This window comes from Terrapene carolina, unplaced genomic scaffold, assembly GCF_002925995.2.
Source record: "Terrapene carolina triunguis isolate 2854851 unplaced genomic scaffold, T_m_triunguis-2.0 Scaffold552, whole genome shotgun sequence".
NCBI classification, from domain to species: domain Eukaryota; kingdom Metazoa; phylum Chordata; order Testudines; family Emydidae; genus Terrapene; species Terrapene triunguis.
The window spans coordinates 448,308-465,793 of record NW_020664903.1 but is presented as its reverse complement, the minus strand read 5'-3'; the positions used below and the strand labels follow the sequence as shown (position 1 = coordinate 465,793).

General features: G+C 46.1%; 1 protein-coding gene across 1 annotated transcript in view; it reads right to left on the bottom strand.

The window, feature by feature from the left end:
* Window positions 1–1,917: 1,917 nt before the first annotated feature.
* Window positions 1,918–17,486, bottom strand: part of ETV7 (ETS variant 7) — a 16,531-nt gene continuing 962 nt past the window's right edge. The window contains exons 2-8 of the mRNA XM_026658965.1: window positions 11,491–11,623; window positions 10,313–10,477; window positions 7,270–7,392; window positions 6,377–6,592; window positions 4,945–5,087; window positions 4,702–4,802; window positions 1,918–3,414 (exon numbers count right to left, since the gene is read on the bottom strand). Coding sequence (XP_026514750.1) covers window positions 3,297–3,414; window positions 4,702–4,802; window positions 4,945–5,087; window positions 6,377–6,592; window positions 7,270–7,392; window positions 10,313–10,477; window positions 11,491–11,623 — 999 coding nt within the window. The 3' untranslated portion in view covers window positions 1,918–3,296. The remainder of the gene's footprint in view (window positions 3,415–4,701; window positions 4,803–4,944; window positions 5,088–6,376; window positions 6,593–7,269; window positions 7,393–10,312; window positions 10,478–11,490; window positions 11,624–17,486) is intronic.

Genomic DNA, 17,486 nt, shown 5'->3' with positions numbered 1-17,486 from the left:
AAAGCGTGTGCAACAGAGCCTTGGATCTCAGCCACTGTCTGTCGCCATTATACAGGGCTTTATTTCGGCATCTTGCGGCACACACAGAAATTGACTCCTCAATGTATCTACCCCTCCCCCTTGATTTTATTGTATTTATTTTTTGCCCAAAGAGGAGGGAAGAACTGGCTGACAGTGACAAGCCATCTCTCCAGCATCCCATCTTCCATCCCTCCAAACCTCACTCTCAGGAAATAGCTTCACAAGCCGCACAGTTATCTTGGAAGAGCCATCATGATTTACACACTGCTTATGAAAGGCATTTCATTAGCTGAGCATGTGCAAGCCAATTTGTGGGGCATTCATTTTAATCAATTTTTTTTAAATCTGATCAAATGAAAACAACTCTAATTGCCTCAGGGAGAAGGTTCTAAAAACACAGATGTTTGTGTGGGAGGGAGGGGGATTGTTAGCATCTTCTCCCGCAGACAGGTGCATCATGTTAGTGCTCTGGACTGCTTTGCAAGCTCTTGGGCAGGCTGGTGAAAACCTGATGGCACTTTGCATTTTCTTTACAGCCTTTTGTGTACACGATCTCTGGGCATTTTATAAGCATCAAGATGAGACTTATTGATGGTGTGTGGCCCTGGCCCCCAGCACCGATGTGAAGCTTAAGGGTAGACCCTGATCCAGTAACGCTTAGTCACATGAGTAACTTTACAAACAGTGGGTCATATCCCCAGCTAGTGTAAATCAGCATATGTCTATTGACCCATCGAGTTCAATGCTATGTGCCTGCATAAAGTTATTCACATGCATAGGTGTTTGCAGGATCCTTGCCATACCCCTGTGAGATGGGTTTTACTATCCCCATTTTACACATGGGGAAACTGAGGCTTGCCCAGGGTCATGTGGAGTGTGTAATAGAGCCAGGAACTGAACCCAGCAATGCTGACTTTCAGAGTCGTTCCTTTAACCACTAGGACACGTCCTCTCCTAGAGATGGAACAGTCTCCAGAACTGGAGAGCAACAAAAACCATCAGAGGTTTAGAAAACGTGGCCTGTGAGGAAAGACTGAAAGAACTGGGCATGTTTAGTGTAGAGGAGAAAGAGGAAGTCGGGGAGAACCTGGTAGCCTTCAAGTATGTAAAGGGTTGTTGTAAAGAGGACCATGATAAATTGTTCTCCATGTCCACCAAGGGTAGGACAAGCAGAATAAGCCAATTCCTTCAGTAAGGGAGACGGCAATAAGAGATTGGGAAAAGCTCTCTAATGATAAGGATACTTCAGCACTGAACAGGTTACCTAGGGAGGTGGTGGAATCTCCATCATTGGTGGCTGTTTAAAAACCAGTTAAGCACCTGTCTGGGATGGTCAGGGGGGAGGGATAGCTCAGTGGTTTGCACATTGGCCTGCTAAACCCAGGGTTGTAAGTTCAATCCTTGAGGGGGCCACTTAGGGATCTGGGGCAAAAATCTGTCTGGGGATTGGTCCTGCTTTGAGCAGGGGGTTGGACTAGATGACGTCCTGAGGTCCCTTCCAACCCTGATAGTCTATGATTCTACTTGGTCCTGCATCAGTGCAGGTGGGTGAACTACATGACCTCTTGAGGTCCCTTCCAGCCCTACATTTCTATTATGTAGGGCCTAATCTTGCTGCTACTGAAATTCAGTGCAAGGATCCCATTGATTTCACCTTATTTTGTACACTGATTTTTAATTTAAAAACACTGATACCCTCTAGAGTTGAGATGTTGGCAGTGGCAGCAAACTCTCATTGCCCCACTGTACCTGTTCTGTGGGTAAACTGAGAAGCCTGCAGATCTGTCACTCTCTCACCATTCAGTCACCACCAATAAATGGAGTGAAGCAAGTCAATCATTGGTGTTTATTCCCTAAACAAGAAGAAATCTAAAAATATAAATGGATATTGTCAGATTAAGTCCTTTTAAAAACCCCACACACGTACGTCCTTACCTGTGTTACTAGTAACACCCGAGATTATTAAAAAGGAATGAAATTGTAAAACCTAAATTGGCTTTTGCTGTTTGTTTAGGTTCTGCATATGACTCATCTTGGACACTGGAATCAGATTAGTCAGTTTCACTTCCAGGATCTTAATGCAGAGTTGCAGTGTCTTGGTCACAAATACTGCAGGGCAATGTTTGAACTAATTGCATGGACGTCTAACATGAGAACATCTCTCTCGCTGTCGGACTGTGTAAAAACACTTTTTGGACCAAATGCTCAGATAATGTAAATCAGCATCACTCCACTGGACCTATGGCAATTAATTTACACCAGGTGAGGATCCGGTCCATTATTTTTAGAGATAAACAACAAACCAAAAACTCAGATTCCAATCCTCCCAAATTTGGGAAGTTCTGGTCCAAATCTGAAATTAATGTCTGGCCCACTTCTCTAATGTGCCAGATCAAAACCCCAGTTCCAAATACCCCCTCAACTTTTGTAACATGCGGCTCTGAATCCTCCTGCAGTTATCAAGCCTGCTTCTTCTCACTTATGCCAGTGAAACAACTAGCCGATCTGTAATTCTAAGTGTTCCTATCGTTGTTCATTCCTGTAATGTCACATTTTTTCATGGCCTGCTAATCATAAATGTAGTATTAATAGAGTGAAATTAATTAAATATGCAGCTTAAAGAACCCCTTCAGTCTACACAAATCTTCACTCGAGCTCTGATTCGGCAAGGTACACCCGTCCAACTTTAGCATGTGAAGCTCTAGTGAAGTCAATGGGACTATCACACGCTTAAAGTTAGACATGCATGCCAGTCTGTTGCCACATCAGGGACAAAGACCCTGATTCAGGCAAGCATGCAAGATCATCCCTATTAATGAAAGCACTCAAGCATGTGCTTAAGTGCTTTGCTGAACGGGGATGTCTTGCTGATTTGAGGGTCATCAAGAAAACAAATAGTTTTGAGACTCAAAGAATGAGCATTGTCCATAATGTACCAAATTTGGTCATTTAAAAATGAAACAAAACAAAGAGCACCTATGAAGAAAAAACAACCAAGCAAAAGGCCAGACCACAGATTGATCTCCAATTACATAGGACTGGAGAACCGTTTCTGTGCATGACCTTTGCTGCTAACCCTCACACACTGTGTAGCACTCTGTCCCTTGATGGCATAGTCTTTGACTAGAATATGTATTGAAGCCCTTAACTTGCAGCCCGGTAAGAAAAAGTTAGCCTCTTGTCAGAGCACAAGGCATCCTGATTTCTTCACAGTGGCATCAAAGCTTGTCTATAGCCTAGCATGTTCCCACATTAGACACCATGCTGCAGACTTCCTAGGGTGAGACCTCCAGCGTGTCCTCCTTAAACTCCAGTCCTTCCTGCTCCTCACTCTCCAGCTGCTCTAGTTTGCTTGATTTGTCATGTAGTATCTCCCCATGACTCTTCAGAAATCTGGAATAAAAAACACTTTGGAATTAGCATCACTAGTTGGAGGGCAGACAAAATTCCCGGTGAGTTCGAGGGGCCTGATCCAGAGCCCATTGAAGTCAATGGGAGTCTTTGCAGTGACTTCAGTGGGCTCTGGATCAGGCCTTAGGAGATCAGGGCATGGAGCAGCTCTCAGAAGATGCTGGGCACCTTACATGGTGCCTGATTCTGCAAGATGCTCATTACCCTCATCTCTTCCTCAGGAGTTGAGGGAGCTCAGCCTCTGGCAGGATTGGGCCCATGAGACTAGTCTATAGATCAAAATCAGAACCTCTTATCCCAGCCCTTAGACTCCTGTAAAGCAGGACCTAGATTTTGGCTTTGCAGAGAAGAGCTCACCACTGAGGCTTTGCAAAACCAAAACCACCCCCTGTGTTTAACTCGGCCTGAAGGCCAACTTCTGCTCTCAGAAACATGTGTGCAGCTTCAGTGGGAACTGTGTGCGCATAAGGGTGGAAGTCAGGCTTTGGGCCAGGTTCTGATTTCAGTTAACAGTCGTGTCCATCTAGAGCAATTCCATTTACTCCAGTGCAATTACTCTGGATATGCATCAATGTAACTGAGATGAGAATTTGGCTCTAACGTTTTTGAGGAAGCTTTAGATCTAAGGTTTCAGAGTAGCAGCCGTGTTAGTCTGTATCCGCAAAAAGAACAGGAGTACTCAATATATCTCCTCAATACATGTTTCACTCTATATGCATCCGAAGAAGTGGGCTGTAGCCCACGAAAGCTTATGCTCTAATAAATTTGTTAGTCTCTAAGGTGCCACAAGTACTCCTGTTCTTTTTTCTTTAGATCTAAGGAGACCAAGAGCACTCAGTGCACAGAATGGATGAAGGCAGCTGAGCAATTTTCCCATTAACTAGTAACATCTCTTTATATGGTCATTTTAGCTGTCTGACTTATGTCACCTAAATCAGTGGTTCTCAACCAGGGGTCTGGAGTCCCATGGGGGGCCACAAGGAGGTTTCAGAGGGTCCACCAAGCAGGGCCAGCATTAGACTTGCTGGGGCTCAGGGTAGCAAGCCAAACCCCCACTACATGGGGCTGAAGCCCAGGACCCTGAGGCTGAAGCCAAAGCCTAAGCAACATAGCTGTTGTGGGGCTCCAGGCAGTTGTCCTGCTTGCTAAACCCCTAACACTTGCCCTGGCTCTTGTATGCAGAAAAACAGTTGTGGCACAGGTGGGCCTTGGCGTTTTTATAGCATGTTGGGGGAGGGGGCTCAAAGAAAAAGGTTGAGAATCCCTGACCTAAATAACAGCTTCTGTCCCGGTTCCTTTTTGATAATGTTGAGTTTGTAGTAATGTCTTAAAGCTCTCGACATCTTCTCATAAGTCATGTTCACCCGGTTCTATAAGAATAAAAGACATTTCAGTACAAAGCACTCCATAGGATCAGGCTCTAAAAGGAGGTGAGGCACTTCCCCTTTAAAGTGGGGTCAGGTAAGACCTGAAGAGTTAAGGGATGACCAACTTATTCTCAGCCAGACTTACCTTATGATTTCCCCAGAGCCTGGCAAGTCCATTAGGATCGACAACCCGGAAAATCTTGGCTTCTTTATCTTCCCACTTGATGTATGGCTCATACCGGCTGTCAGAAAGGAGCTGATAGACATAATCCCAGAGTAACCTGCAGTCTGCATGTTAATTGTTAACAGAAGAAAACATTGACAGTTTTAAGCTAGGAAGTGTCCACAAAATCTACAGCCAATCAGCAGACAGTGTTTAGTAATACCTCCCTCTTATATAGTGCTTTACATTAGATCTCAAAGCACTTTACAAAGGAGGTAGTTATTATTAACCCCATTTTACAGATGGGGAAACTGAGGCACAGACTCATTGCTCTGGACCTCAGAAGCATGGGATAAGCTTTCCTGGCCAGGGAGACTGTCTAACCCTCACACACTGTGTAGCACTCTGTCCCTTTTTAGTGGTGGCTGGGTCACGTACTGAGGTTGAACCTGCTAACTTGGCTAACAAGAGCTGGTCCGTTTAACGCTGGCAGTAAAGAACATAAGACCATATGAACGGCCGTACCAGGTCAGACCAAAGGTCCATCTAGCCCAGTATCCTGTCTACCGACAGTGGCCAATGCTAGGTGCCCCAGAGGGAGTGGACCAACAGGCAATGATCAAGTGATCTCTCTCCTGCCATCCATCTCCATCCTCTGACAAACAGAGGCTAGGGACACCATTCCTTACCCATCCTGGCTAATAGCCATTAATGGACTTAACCACCATGAATTTATCCAGTTCTCTTTTAAACGCTGTTATAGTCCTAGCCTTCACAACTTCCTCAGGTAAGGAGTTCCACAAGTTGACTGTGCGCTGCGTGAAGAACTTCCTTGTATTTGTTTTAAACCTGCTGCCTATTAATTTCATTTAGTGACCCCTAGTTCTTATATTATGGGAATAAGTAAATAAAGACTCATGCTCTTAAAACCAGAGGTTCTGGGTTCAGCCTCTACTGTAATGATTCACCCAGAGGCATGGCACTGGACAAATACAGTTGTCATTTCTGCTCTCAGAGTAGGGCAGCATGAGGCAAATGAGCCCCACACACTGTGCTCTCTCCAAGAGATCGTAGTTTTGTTGTTGTAGTCTTTAGAATGAGACAAAGGTTTTTAGACTCTGTCCTGCTGTGTGGGTAAGGACACCTAACAGGACCCATCTCTAACTGTATATAGTAATGGTGAAAGCCTCAAGTCATCCTTGCAGCTCTAAGTTGGCTGCTCTCACTGGACTTACCACTGAGTTTTGGAAGCATAAACCTAGATTTCCCAGTGAAACCTCTTGTGTGCCCCTTGTTAGATGGAAACTGTTTACATCCCCAGGCGTCTTATTTTTCAGGCAGTGCTGCTTTCAATGGCTGAGAGCCAGTCTAACCTGTCTGACACAGGCACGAGACTTTAAAAATTAATACTCACCTGCAATTTTTCCATCGACTGGGGCTGGCGGTGTATTGGGAAAAGAACAGATGATCTCTGCCCTGTAGCTCACTTCTGGGCTGTGATGAGAGAGGTTAAGTGGCTCCACTCTACAGGAAGCTTTGCTAGGAGACCTGGGCTGTTCTGCATGGCTCAGACAGCTCGTTGACAATGAGGGGACTGCAGCCGGGGAAACTTCTAACCTGCAGTTCACACCTGCAAGGAAACCCAACGCAACCTTGTTTGTTACAGTATTTCCAGGAAGACCCTATGAGAACAATTTCACAGTATGATGTGGAGCACAGACTGGCTAGGATGGACTTTGGGCAAAGTCCATGCCCCATGTCTGCTCCAGGTGGATGATGGACAAGGTTCTCCTGGCACTGATGTTAGTGTAATGCTGACTTCAGTGCATGCAAGTGGAGAATGGAGTCTATTGGGCCATCCTAAGGGAGGGGAACTGTTGCAGAAGGAAGCAGTGGGGAACTGAAAGGGCACTGAGGTGGTGGTAGGGAGCCACTGGCTAGGAGGAGGGTAGATAGTGAGTCATCAGAGGAAGCCAGGAAGGGAAGGTGAAGAATGTCAGATCAAGCTAGGACAAAACATCACATAAGGCATCTAAAAAGCTGGGCTTCCAAAAACTGAGGCAACTCAAAATTAGAGGCCATGGCTGAAACGGTCACCCCCAGGTGACTTGCTGAAGCTGCAGTCTATCAGAGCTGGGATTAGAACTGGGGACTCCCTGGCCCCACTCCTGTGCTCAGCCCACTAGGCCTTGCCTCCCTCAGACAGAAATGTAAACATGCAAATGAGAGCGCTGACAGGCTTGTTTCCTTGACGAACCCCACCCCCACCTCCCACACCCACTGAAGGCTCCTAAAGAGGCACGGTACCTTCCGGATGGCTCTGGAGCTGCATGTGTTTTGCCTCCCTAAAGGGTGAGTTAAATAAAGGGCTGCACACCAGGGCTCTTCTCTGGGTCTTAATGTACTGGAGTAACTCATACAAAACATCACCTGTGGGGAAAGGAAAGACAGTTGGGTGCATCTGGATTAGTAGGGTCTGAAATGTGTTTAATCACAGCAGTCTGCCTGGGCAAGGGGCACCCTGCGCAGTGAAATGGACATGGAAAGCTGACACACCTCCTCCGCTGTCATGTGGTCTCTAGCCATGTGCCTAGCTGCTGCCCAGTCCATCAGGTTTAAGGGACTCTTGTGAAAGTGTGCCTTGTAGATAAGGCACTAGACTAGGACTCAGATACCATAAATGGATAGATTTTTAAGGCCAGAAGGGGCTGTTTGACCTCCTGTGTAACATGATGTGCTAACAAAGGGCATAGAATTTCACCATAGTCTCAGATCTTCTAGACTCAGTGTCCTTGGACAAGTCACTTGCTGGCTCTCTGCCTTAGTTCCCCATCTGCAAAATGGGGCTGATGCCTTGGTCAGTCTTGTTTCATTACACTGTAATCTCTTTGAAGCAGGGACTGTCTCTTACTATGTGCAGGTACAATGCACTAGGCACACCGGCTCTGAGCTGGGTGTGAGCCTCTGGTGCTACCGTAAGGTAAATAATTATGGAGTCTTCTCCATGTGCGGTAGCAGAATTCAAGCAGTCCACCATCTGTCCCCTCCACGCTTGTGTATTTCTTGACAGGTGTATCCCACACTTGCATAGGACCTTGCACCCCAAAGGACCTCAAACTTTTAACAGACAAATTACAAAGGGTCACTTTCCCCACCACTGAAACTGCAGCCACCTCTGGGGTGGAACACAACAGCTGTTTTTAACAGTGCATTACAACTTTACACAGCGGTTCAGTATAGGAAACAAACTTGCTATACCTAATTGAAACAGCAGGGGAACTATGTATGGCCTGTATGTGATGCTGGCAGACCAGGTGCCAGCTCATGCAAGGTCCCCACATCCCAACGAAACACTGACAAATGCACCGCTGGAATCAATCTGACTTACCTGTGTGTTAGCATTATTAAAATGGGTATTAAATTATAAAAATGTGTTCATGGAATGCTTGTGTTGCTGCATGCATTAATTTCACTTAACATCTGTATCCCATATTGTAAGTAATATTCAAGCATTTGTATTGTACATCTCTGTAAATCAGACCGGAGAGGGACATGAACTAGTGTGACATGCTGGTCTCCAACAGACTATGTCCTGGTCAATAAGGGCTAGTCTACAATGGCAACGCTAAAGCACTGCCACGGCAGCGCTTTAACATGGATTGTGTGGTTGCAGCGCACATCCCAGTGCTCTTAATAGTAATTAATAATAAAAAACCCACCTCCAGCAGGGCCGTAACTACCAGCGCTGAAACTTGCTGCGCTCAGGGGGGTATTTTTTCCCACCCCTGACAAGAAAGTTGCAGCGCTGTAAATGGCCAGTGTAGACCAGCCCTAAGGAAGGCCCAGCAACACCAGATGAACTAGAGTGGAACATTAAAGAGGACAAAAGACTTTGTTTACTCTTCCCTTGCCCACCCCATGAAGATGAGTCATGCAAATAATTTCCTCCCTCAGCTGAGTTTGCAGATCAGAGCACAAGGAAGGAGGAAATAAAAACCCCTAACTAGGAGGAAATGATCTCTATTCAGCTTGGACGCTGTAAGGAGCAACATTTTCTAGACATAAACAAGAGCCCTAAAGGACCTATTGAGCTTGCTTATTATAAAGCTTCTGTTACCTTTAGAATCTTAAGATTGGAACTCATTTGTGTGTGTGTTCACCTGCTTAACCTCGTAAATAACTTTCTTCCTTTTCCTAGTTAATAAGTCTTTAGATCGTTTATTCTAGGACTGGCTGCAAGCATGGTCTTTGGTGCAAGTTCTAATGTGTAAGTGGCTGGATTTCTACTGTACTCCATTCTAAAGGAACCACTTTAACATTACCATAAATCAGAACAAAACCCCTGAGAAAATACAGTAGAGATCCAGCCACTTCTCCCAGTCCCAGAGGACTGGGGTTAACCTGAATTTTGCTGTGATCCTTGGTGTAAGGAATCCTCTGTTGCAAAGGTATGCCTACCTGGGTGACAAAACAGATGGGAGAAACCAAGGGGACTGTCTGTCATTCCATGTTAGGCTGTTCTAGCGCATAAGGTGCTTACACTTGATTGGTTGATGAAATCTAACTATAGAACTCAAAACTGGATTGGGGGCCTGGTTCTTAACAGTCTGCCCTTGGTACTCCTGCTCTTAAGCCACGGCAGGACAGCTTGACAGTGTGTGAGAACATAAGGCAGGATTCAAAACAGGACTGGACATTTATATGAATGAGACCATCCAGAGTTTATATTAGATAGTAAAAGATTTATACCCTTATGCTTCAGGGCATATGCCAATCTCTACAGCCAGGTCAGGAAGACACTTTCTCCATAGGCAGGTTCCCCACTGCAGTGTTCTTATACCTGTCTCTGAAGCATTCCATATGGGACACTTCCAGAGGTAGGAAACTGGACTATATGGTCCACTGGTCTAATCTAATTTGGCAATTCCTGTAATCCTGCCTAGCTATAGCCTAGATGGGTGAGGAAGGCATGGTAGGGATGCTCCCTGCATTGATTTTCTCCCCCCCCCCTTTTCCTCAGGGCACCCAAACAAGACTGGGCAGGATTTTGATACTTTCTGTTACTGTCTTTATCTGCATTACCAAGAGGCCCCAAAGAGAGCAGGGTGCCATGGTACTAGATCCTGTACAGACACACTGTGAAATTATCCCTCCCCTGAAAGGCTGACAGTCTAATCAGACCACAGGTGAGTGGGGGAAATGACTTGCCCTAGGTCACACGGCAGGTCAGTGGCAGAGAGATGAACTGAAGCCCGGTTTTTCAGAATCCCAACCCAGTGCCCTGTCCTGTGGACTGCATTATACAGCACATTCAGCAGTGTCATTACAAAAGACGATTGTTTCCTCTGACCTGAACTAGGAGCCCTGTATCTGAAATCCTCCTTGGTGAGAATGCAAAGGGCTTTTCCGTTCATTTCAAACTTGCTTTCGTCTGTTTGCCGGAGTGAATATTCTTTCTCAGCCCATCTTAGCCAGTGAATCACATCGTCCTTGCTCCACAGTGATGGCTGGATTCCTGAAACCAAGCAAGAACAATCTCTGAAATAAAGCCCCAGTGAGAACAGGGGCAGGACGGGACACTGGTCTTGTCCAGCATCAAACTTCCCTTCTAAAGGAACCACTTTCTGATTACAATAAATCAGAACAAACCCCTGAGAGAGAGAATGCAGTACAGATGAGCTTGATGGGTAAAGTTTGGCTCTGGTATCATCCACTTACTACTCCTAACATCACTGGCTCAGATTCTCAGAGGACTAGGAATTATGTGCACAGTTACAATAGGAGTTGTGTGCTTATTCCTGAGCCTGTTTGAAAATCCCAGCCTCGGAGTATAACTAGTCCTATCTCCACCCAAAGCACTCAACAGCCATTACTGCATCCTCACACCCCAATGAGAGCAGTGACTGGCATTAGACCAACATATTTACATGACAGTAGAACCTATAGCTCCAGCTGAGATCCTGGTCCCATTACACTCGGTTCTGTACAGACAGTAAGAAAGGGTGCCTACCTCAGAGTTCATGTAACCCTCTGGTCAGTGTTATTCCCCTTTGTCCCCAGACACAGGAACATAAAAGGTAACCTAGTTTGCAAGCCTGGGTCCTGGGAAGGTCAGGGACATAGGGATGTGAGGAAGGAAATCAAGGCAGCAGGAACTGACTTACGAGTCCCATTTCTTGGGAAAAGTCACTTCACTGTTCTATGCCTCAGTTTCCCCACTTGTGAAATGAAGATGACTTACCCACTTCTAAAGTAACTAATGTTTGTGAAACCAACATGAGCACAGTGTGTACTATTCAGTCACTAGAAGGGGGGTCAGCTGGAGCATAACAGCCTACTAGTGCTATTTGTTAATGAAGTTACTCCTTTAGCTCCCGTGGTAGAGTCTTCAGTACAGTACTGAAGATCCAGAAGTCAAATTATGCTGGTGTCCTATGTAGTGAGCTGTTGCTTTTGCACGGTGCTTTATAAAATACCTCCTCAGTGATGTTAATTTGTAGGCCATTAAACAAGGCACCATCTACTCACTGAGCCTGCCTGGTAATTTGAAGATTTCGCCTTCACTGATTGGCTGCGAGAAGGCTGCACACCTGGACTGTGATTGCAGTGGTAAGGAAGCTGCTGTTACAGGGCTCGCGGAAGAACTGACTGTCACTTCACCCTGGGGGAGAGAGGTTAACACATCAACTGACAAAGAACAGCACCAGCTGTAAGTACCCTGCTGCTGGGCCCAAGCATGGATATTTTTTTTAAGCAGTCTCAAACAGTAGCATTATTCTGTTTAATGCAGGTATTCTCTTGTAACCTCCCCTCAGAAGCTCAGCAAACTTGAGCCTGGTTTGGTAGGTGGAGGGGACACCATCAGGGAAAATCCACTGCAGGAACCAGTGCTGATTCAGTTTAGGGTACTCTCCTCTGAGTCAGTCCTGAATCAGTGCTGTGTTCCTGGAAGTGCCATCTTACGCCCAAGACATAAAGCAGAAGTGCTAACTGTCTGTGGTGGTCAGATTCCCCCTCACTTGCTGCAAGAGCAGGCTAGGGAAGGATTTTTAACCCTCATGTACTGACCAAAAGTCACTTGGGCAATTGCACCCTCTCCCTAATTTCTCCCTAAACTTTAACATTGGCTCTATAATTCTTCTTAAGCACACCATGCTCACACTCCAGAGATGGAGGAATTGATCTGTGGGATGGAAGGAGCTATATATCTAGGAAGGATGGCCTAGTGCAGTGGGTCTTAAACTTTTTTTTACTGGTGACCCCTTTCGCATCGCAAGCCTCTGAGTGCGACCTCTCCCTCCCCCCCCCCCCAATAAATTAAACACCCTTTTCAATATATTGAGCACCATTATAAATGCTGGAGGCAAGCGAGGTTTGGGGTGGAGGTTGACCACTCACAACCCCCCATGTAATGACCTTGTGACCCCCTGAGGGGTCCAACCCCCAGTTTGAGAACCCCTGGCCTAGTGAATAGGGTGCTGGCCCAAGTTCAATTCCTAGCCCAGCAGCAGGCTGCTTGAGAGCTCTTAGGCAGGTCACTTAATCTACCTTGTGCCTCCAAAAAAAAAACCAGAGCTAATATTTCCCTACCTCACTGGGGTGGCTGAAAATTAATTCTGTTAATGACTGAGATGCTCAGGATACCATGCCAATGGCAGCCATATATTAACTGTATTCCCTCTACCCCTCTCGTTGACTTCAGCATAAATGGCAGCTCCTATCCTTGTATGGCCTCATTTACCATAGTGTTCAAGCCCCTCACGTTCTTTAATGGGTTTATCCTTCCAACATCCTGTGAGGTAGGGTAACCGCCACTTAGATGGGGGAACTCGCACATTGCCAGACTAAGGCCCAGATCCTCAAAGGTGGCACCTAACTGGGACTTTCCCAAGGTCCCACAAGGGGGCTGTGGCAGAGCCCGGAATTAAACCCTATTCTCCACAGGTCCAGATTAACACCATAACCCCCAGACCATCCATCTGCTGTAGGAGTGCCCTCTATATCCACTGGGAATTGATTATATGGGGTATGCACACCTGATTCTAATGGATAATCCTTGTTCAGTGCTTGGGTGGGGGGGGGGGCATGAAGGCCCCGCCAATTTTCTCTTGGGGGGAATATCATCCCAAACCCAGTCTGTCACTCTTGTTAATCCAGAACCTGTTTTACTGGCCTAGTGGATAGGGGAGAAGCTGTAGACCTGAGATATCCTGATCTTTAGTAATGCTTTTGACAGTCTCACATGACATGTCATCTAGATGAACATACTCAAAGTGGGTACAAAACTGGTTGAAAGACCAAATTCTAGTTAGTGGTTTGCTGTCAAACTGGAGGGACCGATAACTACTCTGTGGGACACTGCAGGGGTCTGTCCTGGTCCAGTATTAATATTTTCATTAATGACCTGGATAATGGAGTCTAGTGTGCATAAAAATTTTGCAGATGACACCAAGCTAGGAGGGGTTGCTAACACTTTAGAGGAGAGGATTAGAATTCAAAGCAACCTTGACAAACCGGAGAACCAGTCTGAAATCAACCATCTGAAATTCAACTAAGACAAGTGCAAAGTACTTCACTTAGGAAGGAAAAATCAAATGCACAATCCCAAAATTGGGGATAACCAGCTAGGTTATAGTGGATCACAAAGTGAATGCAAGTCAAATGTGGTGCAGTTGCAAAAAAGCCTAATATCTTTCTCAGGTGTATTATGTCATATGTAAGACAGTGGAGGTAATTGTCCTGCTCTATTTGGCACTGGTGAGATCTCCGCTGGAGTACTATGTCCAGTTCTGGGTGCCACACTTCAAGATGTGGACAAATTGGAGAGGGTCCAGAGGTTTAGATAAGAGGCATAGGAAACTTGACCTATGAGAAAAGGTTACTGAGCATCTTTAGCCTTGAGAAAAGGAGGGGCGGGGGGGAACTGATAACAGGTCTTAACATATTTGAAGATTGTTAAGAGGACTGATCAATTGTTCTCATATCCATAGAAAGTGGCATGAGGAATAATGGGCTTATGCATCCAATCCAATTTATATTGTGAAATGTGCAAGGAAGTAGTCTTTCCCTCTTCCCCCTTTGAATCCCAGTAATGTGGTTCTAACCAATTGCTGAGTTGATTTTACACTGGAAAAGATTTCACTCCCTGGGAACTTTACTACCCACCCTGCAAAAAGATTTAGCCAAATTTTCTAAACCTGCCACTGATTCTGGGCACCTTAATTTCTGGGAGCCCAACTTGGGCCTGACTGGTGGAAGTGCTGCACCCTTGCAGTTCCCAGTGACCCCATTTGGAGTTGGGGGTGCTCGGCGCCTCCAAAAATCAGGTGCAAAGACACACAAATTGAGCAGCCCCAAATCGAGGCACCCAAAACCACCAGCCGCTTTTTTTTTTTTTTTTAAAGTTGGCCATACACTTTTTTCTCACCTTTCCAAGCTGCCAAGGAACATTCAGACTCTAAAGCAAGGATCCTCAGCCACAGGCAGTTCCTTCACACAATCAGTGTGTGTCACTCTAGTTGAGCCCAAAGATGTGAAGCTGGTCTCAGCCAGAATGAATGGAGCATTCCTGGGAGGGGCTACTGGCAATGTGAATATTCTAATCTACATGCACACAGCCATTCTCCTCCTCAGGAGTGCCACCAGCTTTTTTGCAGCCCTAGGCGGCGGAAGATCCCGCCCTGAAATACCGCCCCCGACAGAGGCGGCAGAAGGTCCCACCCCCGAAATACCGACGACTGGGGCGGCCGAAGATCCGGCCACCGCGGTCGCCGCCCCCCAAATGTTAGTGCCCTAGGCAACCACCTAGGTCGCCTAATGGGTTGCGCCGGCCCTGCTCCTCCTGATCTACTGCTTACAAACAAGGAAGAATTGGTAGGGGAAGTAGAAGTGGGTGGCAACCTGGGCAGCAGTGACCATGAGATGGTTGAGTTCAGGATCCTCACAAAAGGAAGAAAGGAGTAGCAAAATACAGACCCTGGACTTCAGAAAAACAGACTTTGATTCCCTTAGGGAACTGATGGGCAGGATCCCCTGGGAGGCTAATATATGGGGAGGAAAGGAGTCCAGGAAAGCTGGCTGTATTTTAAAGAAGCATTATTGAGGGCACAGGAACAAACCATCCCGATGTGCAGAAAGAATAGCAAATATGGCAGGTGACCAGCCTGGCTTAACAGAGAAATCTTCAGTGAGCTTAAACACAAAAAGGAAACTTACAAGAAGTGGGAACTTGGACAGATGACTAGGGAGGAGTATACAAATATTGCTCCAGCATGCAGGGGTGTAATCAGGAAGGCCAAAACACAACTGAAGTTGCAGCTAGCAAGGGATGTGAAGGGTAACAAGAAGGGTTTCTACAGGTATGTTAGCAACAAGAAGGTCAGGGAAAGTGTGGGACCCTTACTGAATGGGGGAGGCAACCTAGTGACAAATGATGTGGAAAAAGCTGAAGTACTCGATGCTTTTTTTCTTTTTTTTTTTTTCCCCTGCATCTTCACAGACAAGGTCAGCTCCCATACTGCTGTCCTGGGCAACACTGTATGGGGAGGAGGTGAGCAGCCCTCAGTGGTGAAAGAACAGGTTAAGGACTGTTTAGAAAAGCTGGACATGCACAAGTCCATGGGTCCAGATCTAATGCATTCAAGGGTGCTGAGGGAATTGGCTGATGTGATTGCAGAGCCATTGGCCATTATCTTTGAAAACTCGTGATGAGCGGGGGAGGTCCCAGACAACTGAAGAAAGGCAAATATAGTGCACATCTTCTAAAAAGGGAAGAAGGAGAACCTGGGGAACTACAGACATGTCAGCCTCACCTCAGTCCCTGGAAAAATCATGGAGCAGGTCCTCAAGGAAACCATTTTGAAGCACTTGGAAGAGAGGAAGGTGATCAGGAACAGTCAACGTGGATTCACCAAGGGCAAGTCATGCCTGACCAACCTGATTGCCTTCTATGATGGCTCTGTGGGTATGGGGAAAGCGGTGGACGTGATAGATCTTGACTTTAGCAAAGCTTTTGATATGGTCTCCCATAGTATTCTTGCCAGCAAGTTAAAAAAGTATGAATTGGATGAATGGACACCAAGATGGATAGAAAGCTGGCTAGACTGTTGTGCTCAACAGGTACTGATCAACGGCTTGATGTCTAGTTGGCAGCCAGTATCAAGCGGAGTGCCCCAGGGGTTAGTCCTGGGGCTGGTTTTGTTCAACATCTTTAATGATCTCGATGGGATGGATTGCACCCTCAGCAAGTTTGTGAATGACGCTAAGCTGAGGGGAGAGGTAGATACGCTGGAGGGTAGGGATAGGGTCCAGAGTGACCTAGACAAATTCGAGGATTGGGTCACAAGAAATCTGAGGTTCAACAAGGACAAGTGCAAAGTCCTGCACTTAGGATGGAAGAATCCCAGGCACCACTACAGGCTGGGGACTGACTGGCTAATCAGCAGTTCTGCAGAAAAGGACCTGGGGATTACAGTGGACAAGAAGCTGGATATGAGTCAATGTGCCCTTGTTGCCAAGAAGGCTAACTGCATATTGGGCTGCATTAGCAGGAGCGTTGCCAGCAAATTGAGGGAAGTGATTATTCCCCTCTATTCGGCACTGGTGAGGCCACATCTGGAGTACTGTGTCCAGTTTGGGCCCCCCCCCCACCACTACAGAAAGGATGTGAACAAATTGGAGAGAGTCCAAGGGAGGGCAACAAAAATGATCAGGGGGCTGGGGCACATGACTTACAAGGAGAGGCTGAGGGAACTGGGCTTGTTTAGTCTGCAGAAGAGAAGAGTGAGGAGGGATTTGATAGCAGCCTTCAACTACCTGAAGGGGGGTTCCAAAGAGGATGGAGCTCGGCTGTTCTCAGTGGTGGCAGATGACAGAACAAGGAGCAGTGGTCTCAAGTTGCAGTGGGGGAGGTCTAGGTTGGATATTAGGAAATACTGTTTCACTAGGAGAGTGGTGAAGCACTGGAATGGGTTACCTAGGGAGGTGGTGGAATCTCCATCTTTAGAGGTTTTTAAGGCCTGACTTGACAAAGCCCTGGCTGGGATGATTTAGTTGGTGTTGGTCCTGCTTTGAGCAGGGGATTGGACTAGATGACCTCCTGAGGTCTCTTCCAACCCTAATCTTCTATGATTCTATGATCTCTCCTGGGGTCAGTGTCTTCATAACGTCCCAAGACAGCCACACCATTATATTTGAGCAACAATTTATAACTGCAGTAGGAGATGCACTATTTCCATTTATGGAGTGGTTGTGTATCATGGACTTAGGAAGTCTCATACTTTGTGAACGGTCTTTAATGTCTAGTGTTCATTGTGTTCAAATCAGGAAGATCTTTCCAAAATTAATCTCTGCACTTCTTTCAGCAGGTCTGTTATTAGCTTTATTAGCAGTAGTATTGTTTATCTGCTTTAAGCTCTATTTACTAGGAGACAATCCAGCATGAATTTGTAACACTTTTTACAGCAACATGAGGCATGTTTCAGATTCATTCTAAGCAACAGGCTACAGGAAAAATAAAAGTGAAA